General features: G+C 42.6%; 1 protein-coding gene and 1 long non-coding RNA gene across 13 annotated transcripts in view; one reads left to right on the top strand and one right to left on the bottom strand.

The window, feature by feature from the left end:
- nav2a (neuron navigator 2a) overlaps window positions 1-13,315 on the bottom strand; it is a 1,144,654-nt gene that overhangs the window by 491,331 nt on the left and 640,008 nt on the right. The window contains exon 1 of one of the 12 annotated variants that reach the window (XM_087996270.1): window positions 1,558-1,722. The exons of the other annotated variants lie outside the window; for them this stretch is intronic. Coding sequence (XP_087852396.1) covers window positions 1,558-1,608 — 51 coding nt within the window. The 5' untranslated portion in view covers window positions 1,609-1,722. Of the gene's footprint in view, window positions 1-1,557; window positions 1,723-13,315 lie in introns of those variants that run through there. 12 annotated transcript variants of the gene reach the window in all.
- LOC148146846 (uncharacterized) overlaps window positions 1-13,315 on the top strand; it is a 49,298-nt gene that overhangs the window by 19,898 nt on the left and 16,085 nt on the right. The window lies entirely within an intron of this gene.

Raw genomic sequence — 13,315 nt, 5'->3', positions numbered from 1 at the left:
ATGCAGTGGAGGCAGATTCAATTGAAACATTTACTGGACAATTATTTGGATAAATATTATGCGCAGGAACATCAGGGAAAGGGCTGGAGCTTGGCAGCAAGTAATGATGCTCCTGTGAAGAGTCAGTGCAGGCATGATGGGTCAAATGGCCTCCTTCTGTGCCTTAATAATTCTGTGATTCTGTCCTTACTCATATCCTGAACAGATGAACAGTATAGTCAGTTCTGTTAAAACATGTGTTTCTTCAATGCGCGTTGGCTTTTACGCAATTGAATAATTTAGACAATTATTTGTAGAACACAAACTTTCCTCACCTGTATTGGTCATAATGCAATTCTGGCCCCGTTAGTTTAAATGGAGCGGCTATTGCGCCATTTTCTTAGAGCGCGAGATCGCATGAGAACAGAACTATCACGTTATATCAGAACTGACTACATTTTTTTTTTATTTGACTTTTCCTTCCATGACAAAATATGCTTTAAGGCAAAGATAGATAGATTTTGAACAGTACAGGAATGAAGGGCTATGGTGAAGGGGCGGTTAAGTGGAGCTGAGTCCACGAACGGGTCAGCCATGATCTTACTGATTGGTAGGGCAGGCTCGAAGGGTCAGACGGCCTACTCCAGCTCCGAGATCTTACGTTCTTATACTGGTTAGTTCAAATTGAAGTAAATTGTTTCTAAAAACTAAAAACTGATGTGGCAAATCCAATAAAACATAAAAAGCAATGAAACAGGATTATTTTAATGATATCCATGTAATCTGTTATGCAAAATAAATCCGAAGCACCTTTTTAAAAAATCTGCAAAAGTGAGCAGCATTCTGTTTATTCAGCATACTTCGCAATGTATCTGGTAGGAAATGTAAGCTTGCAGGTCATATTACTGTCTACATTTACAAATTATTCTATTCTAACTTCTTACATTTTCAAATGGATATCTGCAATTTCTACCATTGCTCTGATGATGTGAGTTATAGCAAGACGAAGCAGTGCTGTGAATGATTGGACAACAAGATAGCCTAGCTGCCTTGCCCTTTAAGCCGAGGATTGATGTGTAAACATTTCAGCATTATTAGCTCCTGCATATTCTCAAACAATTCTGAACTGAAAGAAAAAAATGCCTTTGTTAACATCAACATCCTCATCCACTTGGAATACGGTTAACATACTGAGCCAGTTTCCAGAAGTCACTATTATTTTAGCAAAGAGAGCCCTGATAAACACATAGCATTTAATAAACACTTATCCTCAATTGCTAAAACATAATGCAACAACTTTAATACTATTTGCTCTTAATATATGCAACTTGAATTCAGTGCCACTAACATCATGTCATAAATCTCTTTCGAGATATTTATTACAATTTTTCAGAGCAATCAATATCCTTACCCAAATATCAATTTTTGAAATGAAACCTATTTAACAAGTCACAAACACAAAGCACTTTCTCAGCTTCTCTTCCAGGACTGCTTTACAACTTTGACCACATTTTGCCTGGCATCACCTTGCTTTCTACATTATCCCTCTGCTGAAACATGCATGAGCCAAAAATGTACCAGCTTCATGGTGACATTATTCTGTTCCCAACGCCACAGCATCACGGACATTGTCTATCCACCACACAGCCACCTGCTTCTTAGCACGTCAGATCCCAGCGACTGACAGAAATTGCCATTACAAATCCAAAGTCATTCCACGCATCCTCGAAAGATGCAAGACTCTGCTTCCCTTTAGTTCATGCCATTCTGGACCGAGGTTCATTTTTGATTGGTGTGAGATACTGTGGGAAGATGCAAGGCACAGACTGTCAATGAAAGCAGCTTTCAGATTCGCAATGTGAACTGCAAATGAGCTTCAGGAGGGAAATCAGAACACAGAGGCTTCCCCTCCCCCTGTAACCACAAAGCCATTGAGATTGGGTGTCCTTAGTTCAGTGTGGGGCTCTCTCTTCTCTTCAGATTGTACAACGATCAAGGAAACTCCCTCTCAGTTTCAGTAACTGTGGCGCAGCACTCTGTCCAAACAACACATGTGGAACAATGGGAAAAGAATTATGAGATTCCCTTAAAGTTAAAAAAAAATCACTGTTTGATAAGGAACGCAGCCAATTGCTTTCCATTAGGAATACAAGAATTTCAAGTTCTGCTGTCCAAAGTTAAGCAGGCAGGAGAACATTCAGGCTGTCCTCTGTTTTATTTCTCAATGTAATACCTCACTTTAAGCAGGCATGCTGCTGAATAGCCATCCTGCAACTGGCCTCGATGTTCAGAGAAAGGTCACAACTTTCGAGGGAGACAGTGAGAGTGAAAGAAAGAGAGCGGGAAGGAGTAAGAATTGATCAACGAGTCCCTAGAGAGGCAGGGACAAACACCAGTTTAAACATGAATGGATTTGTGGTCCCATGGAATCAAGTGTCTGTAGCTTTCAAGAAAAGGAAGTATTTCCAATACATTTTTTTAACATCTAAAAAAGAACAACAATCAGTGTAAGGTCTGCACTGCATGTCATTCTTCTCTGGCACAGGGACAGCTCTATTCTCTGTCTTTTATCTTCTGAAGGATCCAGGGTAGCATTGCAGTGCATAAATGACAATACTGTCGTTAAAGAAAAAAATGCAACGCGGTTTCAAACATAGCATGTCAAATGGTGGTAAGGATCTAACTGTTGCAATGTATCTATCATAATTACATATATTATGGGGGGAGTAGCATAGAAGTTATTCACTCATTCTGTCTGTGTAACATATTGAGCACGTGTACAGTTAGAACTGCAATGTTTTTATAGGTCAGCATTCCTCCTACACGAGTCATCAGATGACAGAGCAAAAGTGCAAGGAAATTGACAGGAAGCAGATGGCTGTATAGTATGAATGAATTTGAGCTGCATACACATGGTTATCACAAAGGCTATTATCGTCAAACTGAGGAGGATGTCCGCTCAGAACCAGTCTATTGTTTTAGTGGGAACACAGCCTGTTGAACACTGCTGTACAGCTAAAGTGCAGCTATTTTTTTCCACAGAAATACAAGGATAAAGTTTAAATAATAAATAAGAAAGAAAACAAAACAAGTTTTTTCTTTACTGACAATTGCCAGCACCATAAGCTGAGCAAAACAAGTTAATGTGCTTGTGTATTTCAAGGTTTCATTCACAACACAAAACATACAACAATAAAAGATCATTTAATCTTTTATTAAAGATTGGCAGCTTTCCCATTCTGCCCACATATTATGAATGCATTTTTACTATGTATTTTAGTTGTTAATGCAGCTGCATACTGTATTTATTGGTGGTCTACTGTTCAGGACTGGTCCCTTGCCAAAGGAAAGAGACTTCAAAACCAAGTTGCACTATTTCTACCAGCCCCTGGACAGAGTGCTGTTTTTTCACACTGAATTCATATAAAGTCTATGCCATTTAGAAATGAAGTGTGATACAGCCAGATTCCTCGAGGAACAGCAAGTCAATATTCAAAACTGTCCCAATTCTATAAACATCACACTGGCCAGCCAAAAGGAATATCGGGCTTCACCTAGATGTATGCTGAGCATACTAATGTTAGGTTAGAATAAAGGTAGTATAGATAGATACATTGAGTGCCTCTGGATTTCTACTCCTGTTGCTGCTCAGGGAGCCATGTCAGAAATGCAAGTTGTGTGGACATCAGAGCACTCAGTTGTAATGGTTCTGCCAGCCAAACAGACTAACGATATTTATCATCAAAGGCTCACAAATGAATGAAAGGTCTCTCTGGCAAGATACCAAACAGTGGATGCACTCACACAACTGGAGTCCAACAAGACAATGACAATTTTACAAGAGGAAGGTTGGAAACCCAGAGAGAAGAATTAAACCGCTACCACCTCAGGCAAGTACTAATCAACAGTATAACACTTGGAAAGATGAAGTCACCATGGTCCTACCAGACCATAAGGCTGCTCTCTCATTAGAGAGAGACCCCAACTGGTCATAGCTTAACCTCAGGATCACCATACCGCAGGCAAGGGAGAGGTTGAGGACAGCCCTTCATGGTAACCTCAGCCAGTGCAGGAACTAAACCCATGCAGTTGTTATCACTCAACACTGCAAAGTAGTCATCCAAATAACTGAGCTAATCCAAACCCTATGACTTACAATCTCACCTACAAGAGGGCTGCTTTTGTATGAAGTTCAATCTTATAAATGGTCTTCCTGTTTACATAAAACCAGTACAATCTCCTTCCATATTAACGTATGATGAGTTTGCACAAGCAAATCCACAGAAAAATGTTAACCAAAAAAAAAGAGAAAACTGCAATGCAGGAAGATTTCTTCAAAATACTTAAGTTTGGAATCACACAATGGAGCTGTTTGAATTCAGGCAGGGAGATCTCACATTGTAAAAAGACAGAAACTCAGCAGACGTGGCAATTTTTGTGGAGAAAGAAACAGCGTTAATATTTTGAGTCTAGTATAACTCTTCTTCATGAGGTTGATAAAAGCATAATTGCACAGACTCCAAAATGCCTCTGAATTCAGGCCAAGGAGTGCATCAGAAGATGGCGCTGGAGTCAGCTCCTCAAGACAAAGATTAAGGTTCTACAGCCGTGACTTTGACAAAAGGAGCCAAGGCAATGTGAGAAAAGACTTTCACACGATTACTGCTTCAAGTCTGGAATATACAGCCTGGAAATGTGGTGGAGGCAGGTTAATTGAGATATGCAAGAGGGAATCAGATGATTATTTAATTTTTAAAAATGTGCAAGGTTACAGAATAGCCTCAGTTATCCGAAAATCAATTATCCAAATTTCGGATTATCTGAACAAGATCTCAAGGTCTCGTAAAAAAAATGTTATCTGTTATCTGAACAATCAGTTATCCAAACAAAATGCTCCACCCCGTCTCAATCAGACAATCAAGGTTGTTTTGTACTTAAAAAAGGAGGAGAAAGTGAGGTCTGCAGATGCTGGAGATCAGAGATGGAAATGTGTTGCTGGAAAAGCGCAGCAGGTCAGGCAGCATCTAGGGAACAGGAGAATCGACGTTTCGGGCATTAGCCCTTCTTCAGGAATGAGGAAAGTTGGTCCAGCAGGCTAAGATAAAAGATAGGGAGGAGGGACTTGGGGGAGGGGCGTCGGAAATGTGATAGGTGGAAAGAGGTCAAGGTGAGGGTGATAGGTCAGACTGGGGTGGGGGCGGAGAGGTCGGGAAGAAGATTGCAGGTTAGGAAGGCGGTGCTGAATTTGATGGATTTGACTGAGACAGGCTGGGGGGAGGAAACTGGTGAAATCCGAGTTCATCCCTTGTGGTTGGAGGGTTCCTAGCCGGAAGATGAGGCGTTCTTCCTCCAACCGTCGTTTCGCTGTGGTCTGACGATGGAGGAGTCCAAAGACCTGCATATCCTTGGTGGAGTGGGAGGGGGAATTGAAATGTTGAGCTACAGGGTGGTTGGGTTGGTTGGTCCGGGTGTCCCAGAGGTGTTCTCTGAAACGCTCCGCAAGTAGGCGGCCTGTCTCCCCAATATAGAGGAGGCCACATCGGGTGCAAAGGATGCAATAGATGATATGTGTGGAGGTACAGGTGAATCTGTGGCGGATATGGAAGTTTCCTTTGGGGCCTTGGAGGGAGGTGAGGGGGGAGGTGTGGGCGCAAGTCTTGCACCTCCTGCGGTTGCAGGGGAAGGTGCCGGGAGTGGAGGTTGGGTTGGTGGGGGGTGTGGATCTGACGAGGGAGTCACGGAGGGAGTGGTCTTTACGGAATGCTGATAGGGGAGGGGAGGGAAATATATCCTTGGTGGTGGGGTCCGTTTGGAGGTGGCGGAAATGACGGCGGATGATGCGCTGTACATGGAGGTTAGTGGGGTGGTAGGTGAGGACCAGTGGGGTTCTGTCCTGGTGTGCAGGTCTTTGGACTCCTCCATCGTCAGACCACAGCGAAACGACAGTTGGAGGAAGAACGCCTCATCTTCCGGCTAGGAACCCTCCAACCACAAGGGATGAACTCGGATTTCACCAGTTTCCTCATTTCCCCTCCCCCCAGCCTGTCTCAGTCAAATCCATCAAATTCAGCACCGCCTTCCTAACCTGCAATCTTCTTCCCGACCTCTCCGCCCCCACCCCAGTCTGACCTATCACCCTCACCTTGACCTCTTTCCACCTATCACATTTCCGACGCCCCTCCCCCAAGTCCCTCCTCCCTATCTTTTATCTTAGCCTGCTGGACCAACTTTCCTCATTCCTGAAGAAGGGCTAATGCCCGAAACGTCGATTCTCCTGTTCCCTAGATGCTGCCTGACCTGCTGCGCTTTTCCAGCAACACATTTCCATCTCTTGTACTTAAAAAAGGCAGGAGAACAAGACAAAGTCATAAAGCTCGTTTGGAGAGCTGGTGCAGACAGAATGGGCTGAGGCCTCCCCCACAATAATTCCGAGCTCCGCCGGGAACTGCTATTCGATTGACACAGGAAGATCCCGTCACTTGAGATAGGGGCAGACAATGGGACACACATTGAATAGCAGGCTGGATTTAGTCTATTGAGAATAGAGTTGACAAAGAGGAAGGTGTTGAGCTAAAGGGAGGGAGCTCGGTGGAGAGATTAGTTTTCCATTACTCTCTCAAGGCTGAGATTGACACATTTATAATCAGTAAGGGAATCAGTGTTCTGGGGAACTGGCAAGAAAGTGGAGCTAAGGACCTCATTGAATAGCGGAGCAATCTTGATGGGCAGAATGGCCAACCTCTACACCTGCATCTCACTGTCATGAAGAGCCAGCACAGTCACAATGGACAAAATGGGCTCCTCCTACACAGCAAATCTACTGGGACCCATGGTGGAGCTTCTTCCTTTAGCTGAACGGTGGGATTTGAACATCTTAGTTGAATGGCAATGGTCTTCTGTCAGAAGAGTGTGGAATCAAGCCCCACTCTAGAACCCAAGAATGCAATCTCAGCTAGTATTCCAGTGTTGTATTGAGGGAGTACTGCACTGTCAGAGACAGTGTCTTCAGAGGTCACAAATGTCAACTCTGAGTTACCCAAAGGTGCTCAATTGGGCCTGACACACAAACACCATGATGCAGCGGCTACAACAGCAGGTCAGAGGTTTGGAATACTGCAGCAAGTAACTCAACTCCTGACTCCCCAAAGCCTGTCCACCATCTACAAGGTACAAATCAGGAGTGTGAGGGAATACTCCCCACTCGCCAGGATGGGTGTAGCTCCAACAACGCTCAAGAAGCTTAATGGTATACAGGAAAAAAAGCCTGCTTTATATCCACCACATCCACAAGCATCCACTCACTTAACCACCAATGCTCAGTAGCAACAGTGTGTACAATCCGAAGATGTACTGCAGAAATTCACCAAAGATCCTGAGACAGCACCTTCCAAACCCATGATCACTTCCATCTAGAAGGACAAGGGCAGCAGATACATGGAAACACCACACCCCTTCAAGTTCCCTTCCAAGCCAATCACCATCCTGACTTAGAAATATATCACCGCTCCTTCACTGCTGCTGAATCAAAATCCTCTAATTCTCGCCTGAACAGTATCGTGAGTTCACCCACAGCAGGTAGACAGCAGCAGTTCAAGAAGGCAGCTTGGATTCTTATGTCAGAGATGTTCCTGGAAAACATACAAAGCAACAGCAAGTCAACTGGTCCTATGAAACAGAACATGTATCATCTCTCCTCTGCATCATGTTAGTGAATGTTAATAATGGACAAGGACAATATTTGGCTTGTGCACTTTGAGATTAGGAATGGGAAAAACAAAACGCAGGCAGCTAAGATTTTCATTCCTAACTGATTCCCAGCAGCTCCTTCTGGAGTTATAGCATCACTACAGTGTGGAGGTAGGTCATTTGGCCCATGGAGGAACATCCCACCCAGGTGCCCCCCTAGCCCATGCTAATCCACCTAGCCATCCCTGGATACTATGGGCAATTCAGCACGGTCAATCCACCTGATCGGCACATCTTTGGACTGTGGAAGGAAACCCACTCAAACACAGGGAGAATGTGCATCCTCCACACAGACAGTCACCTGAGGCTGGAAGTGAACCCAGGTCCCTGGTGCTGTGAGGTAGCAGTGCTAATCACCATGCCACCCCACAGACCTTGTGAAATCATGATCAAACTCTCAGAATGCTCTTCCTGTCAAAGAGCCAAACAAGCCTTACTATCATGTCTTAAGTTAAAAATCACACAACATCAGTTGTGTGATTTTTAACTTTGTACACCACAGTCCAACACCGGCATCTCCGAATCATATCATGTCTTACAAATGGAGAAGGGTGAGTTTGTGATTGCAGAAGGTCCCTTGCACTGATGAAACCCAATTCCAATAAACAGTGAATATCAAAGAAAGGGAAAAAAAAACTCCAATCAACGATGCATAGTTACTGCAATAATGTGCAAAGAAATCACAAATCTGCTGTCAACCAGCTGCCTGGGATATATCTTGATTAACTGCAGGATACAGCCTCAGGAACAAAGACATTCATGTTTACATTCAATCTATGAACATTGAGGAACTGCCAGCAATGTGATTGGCAAGGCTGATTTCCTTAATGCTCATCTTTGCTCTTATTCTGAAACACAATGCTCCAGACTGCTCTTGCTAAGGATTTGCTTTTCAAAAGTCAAAATACACACAAGTTCATTCAAGTAAACATCTTTATGATGTCTTGCTGAGAAAGAAAGTACAATTTCAAACTCCACAGTGGAATACCAATTGTCCCAAAGAAGGAAAGGTTGCGCAACATGAGTTGTGAAGATCCTAAAGCCTTATAAATATGTTCCGTAAACTCACATGCCTCTAGAAAATATTGCAATGCAAGGGAGAGATTAGATTTTAGATTACATTACAGTGTAGAAACAGGCCCTTCGGCCCAACAAGTCCACACCGACCCGCCGAAGCGAAACCCACGCATACCCCTACAGCTACCCCTTACCTAACACTACGGGCAATTTAGCATGGCCAATTCACCTGACCCTGCACATCTTTTGGACTGTGGGAGGAAACCGGAGCACCCGGAGGAAACCCACGCAGACACGGGGAGAACGTGCAAACTCCACACAGTCAGTCGCCTGAGGCGGGAATTGAACCTGGGTCTCAGGCGCTGTGAGGCAGCAGTGCTAACCACTGTGCCACCGTGCCGCCAAAAGAAGTTAAGGACAGAATCAATTTAACTAAGGAATAATAAAAGGGTCTAGTCCACATGCACCCAATGGTGTGAGGAAGTAGAGGAACGAATTTGCAAGAAAATTATAGCAAAGGGATGATCTATAAAATAGTTATAATGATGGATTTGAATTAGCTGAATATATAGTATCAGTGTAAAGGGCAGAAAGGGGCAACAGTGTGTGCAGAAAACCTTTCTTGCAGCAGTATGATTTTAGGACAATGAGAAAAGAGCACACTGCAAGAACCTGGGTCTTGGGAATGGACTGGACGAAGTGGAAGGATCAGTGATCACCGCATTATATGGTTAAAGATAGCTATAATAAAGCAGAAAGCAAAGTGTAGAGTAAGGCTAATTAATCAGGGGTAAGGATTTGGGTTAATGATTGGCACAGAAAATAGTAGCTAAACAAAAGGGAAAGGCAGAGAAAATAAACCTAGATTTCCTTGGATGATGGAAGAGTTAGAAATTAAAGAAATAAAAATATACTTAACTGGATGTTCAATAGATAATAAAATTGAACTAAGTTGAACATAGGTGGTTCTGAGGAAAACAAATATGAGAAACACAGAGGGATTATGAATGAAGACTGGCAGCTAATGTAAAGGGGAGGGCCAAATTCCTCCACAGGCATACAAAGTAAAACCATGGCAAAAGGAAAAGTAGGATGAATTAGGACCAAGTAGGGAACTTACACATGGAAATGGAGGATGTAGCTAAGGTAAAAAGTGAAAAGCTTGTATCTTTAAGAAGAAGGAAGATACTACCTGGACCATGTTGTGATTGGAGGCAGAACAGCTCCCTTCTGTGCTGTAAGCATCCCGCGTTGCGTGTAAGAGAAAAAAAGAACAACTTTGCATTTATGTAGCACTCTCCAGCACCTCAGGATAGTGTTTTTATCCTTATGGTGTTGTGGAAAGTGGTTTATTATTAAAATCTAATGGATCCTATATTCATGGACAATCTCAGTTATTTTGTGATAAATTTGATTACCACATGTCTGGTTGCATGGAGGCTTTGATGGTTTTTACTGGTTTGGTGGAGTCTGGTGGTTTCTACTCGTTATCCAAAATGTTATTCATCCAACACTAATGAAATGAGAGGAAAATCTCACTAATTACAATCAGTGCCAATTGAGTTTCCACAATGTTTGTCTCAAAAACAATCCCAGAGCAGGGCCACCAAACAGAGTTAACCACCAGCACAAGCCCCATGTGAAATGAGCTTCAAGCAGGCTTTACATAACATCCCTCCATGTGCAAGGGCACAAATGAGCACGTTTTAGTAGCTATTTGGTATAATATTTTTCTAACAACACAGAAAGTGCCCACTGTCCACCACCCAGCTATAAGGGGCACCCTTGTTTAATGAACACCCCAGACCTTTCTATCTGGACTTCTACCTACTCACCTGGCCTGCCTTGCAAACTCCCATGAGCCTGTCCGATTCAGCACTATTTCCTGGTCTGAGGACCCACTTCAATCACAGAAACAGCCACTGATCCCTCTTAAACCTTAAGGTATTAAATATAAAAGCAGGGATGTAATGCTGGAACTAAAAAGGCACTGGTTATGCCACAGCTAAAGTTATGTTCACAGTTCTGGTCAGACAGAGAGAGAGAGAGCATGGGAGATTTACAAGGATATTGCCTGGACTCGAAAAATATAGTTAACAGGGACATTTAGGAAGCTGAGTGGATGACTTAATTGAGATGTATAAAATAATAAGGAGCTTGGATAGCGAGTGGATTATGAAGACCTGTTTGCCCCCAATGGAGAGACCAATGATCAAACGGCACAGATTGAAGATGACTGGCAGAAGGATTAACAGAGACATGAAAAAAATCTTTTCACCCAGAGCATGGTGAGTGTTTAGAATTTGTTGTTTAGTTTGGAGCTGGAGGTGGAAACTCTGAACTCATTTCAGGGAACCTCGATCTGCCCTGAAGCACAGGATCCTACAAGGCTGGCTGTGAGCTGAATATCCCATATTCAGAATGGAGAAATCAGAATTTCAAGCAACAAATTGCCTTCGCAACATGAAATGGCTTCCAGAGCAGGCAGTTAGAAAATGACTGTGCTTTTGAGTTGCTGAAAATTAAATTAACATTGGTGACTCACCAAAAATGTTATATCTAATTAATCAATTTTTGGCTGTATTCATCAAACTAATTAACTTTTGGGTACATTCAAGAACATTGTTCAAAGCAAGACAGACATGAAACAAATGATGTTATATCTCACAAAATGCAAATGACTTTGAGCAGAAACCTGAGGGATAAAAGATTCTCGAAACAAGCACAATATTTGGAGAAATTTGCCCCCATTTCCTTGATTATATCTTCTAAGTAGAAACTACTCGATTACACTTTGTAATTAATTAAAGAGCAACCCTTCAGGATATAAATGGCCAGCAGCATACACACTGAACGAATATCAATATGCATCACACACTCATTAAAAAAGAAGTTTTCAAGTTGCCTTCACTTCCGTAGTCAAAGTTGTCAATAGTGCACTCATTTCGAAAGATTCATAGTGCCATCATTGATTTAACACAAGACTATTTGGTTTAACCAGACTTGTAGACTGCAATTGGCCACAGTATTTAGCAACACTAATAAAACATCAAAGAAATTCTAACTAGTCAAATGGTGCTTTAAAAGATAAAGACACAGCATTACAGCTAAGCTGAATTAGTCAGCTGAAAATACACATCCATCACTGTCACTATTGCCCTGTTTAGTCTAGCTCAATACTTCTTAGAAATAAAGTAGGAAACCACAAATCCAGACACTGCATATCTCATCAATAGTCCAAATCTTGTTGGACAGTGCTATTTAATGAATGACTTGTTCATCAGTCTGAAGGTTTAACTGAGTAAAAGTCATGCTTCCTGTGTAGTCAGGAATCCGAACATATTATTAACCTAAATCTCTGAGCTTGGAGAAGGACAACTGATCAAACTGCTTTGGATCTGATTGAACAAAGGTTACATCACTTTGCAAATAAAGGTTATTACTTTTCATCACATTTCTGGAGGTGACAGCAATATCTTGGTCAGGAATATTACACTAAATGCCCTCCCGCATTCTGCTGGGGAGCAAGGGAGGTGAGTGGGATTGTTTGTGTCCGTTACCTATCCACCTCTGCTGGAACCCAACCAGAATCTGGGTAAGATGGCAGGCTAGGCTTTCCGCCTTTGGACCAGATAAGGTGAGACCACAGGATGCGCATTGGAGGGCCACCGAGTGACTGACGATGCTCCTATTGGAAGAACAGCTCTGACCTCTCTGTCTACACAGCCCCACCAACTGCACAGGCCCCTCTGATCAGATTCCACTCTGACCCCAGCACTGCTGCTGCTCTGGAGTGTACTGCTGTCCCAGAAGATCCCATCACTCCCTCTCTGTGTGGCTAGACATCAAAGTATAGGAGCAGGAGGAGCCCCTCCAGCTTGTTCCACCTTTCAATGAGATCATGGTTGATCTGTGGTCTAACTACAATAGCCTTTGGGTAAAAACAAGGACTGCAGATGCTGGAAACCAGAGTCTAGATCAGAGTGGTGCTGGAAGAGCACAGCAGGTCAGGCAGCATCCAAAGAGCAGGAAAATTGACGTTTTGGGCAAAAGTCCTTCATCAGGAATAGAGGCAGGGTGCCTGCAGATGACAATAGCCTTTGACCCAGATCCTTAAATAGTTTTGCTTAATGAAGGTTTATCTATCTCAGATTTAAAATTAACATTTTTAAATTAAAGTTTATGAATTTATTACTTATACATTTATTATAAATTAAAATTGATGAATCCACATAAAACTGTAAAACTACACAGAGAGTTTGTCAGTCTGACCCAGCATTGGGACACAGACAGACTTCGCACCTATTGTTTACAAACCTGAGCTATCTTGAGAATGTAATTTTAAAAGAAGTTCAGGGATTTACATCTCAAAGAACAGAAAGCAGCATATCCCAATATAAAAAATGAAAGTTGCAATCTGGGATTGTTTACCATATCACATCTCCATGAACTGGACTCCTTTTGCAATAAATTCTGTGAGCATGATCTTATTCTCCACATCCACCTGATGAAGGAGCAGCGCTCCAAAAGCTAGTGCTTCCAAATAAACTTGTTGGACTATAACCTGGTGTTG

This window comes from Chiloscyllium plagiosum, unplaced genomic scaffold, assembly GCF_037043375.1.
Source record: "Chiloscyllium plagiosum isolate Xiang-an unplaced genomic scaffold, Cpla_swu_hap1 HiC_scaffold_18, whole genome shotgun sequence".
Taxonomy (NCBI): domain Eukaryota; kingdom Metazoa; phylum Chordata; class Chondrichthyes; order Orectolobiformes; family Hemiscylliidae; genus Chiloscyllium; species Chiloscyllium plagiosum.
The sequence above is the reverse complement of the archived record's forward strand: the minus strand, read 5'-3'. Positions and strand labels throughout refer to the sequence as shown.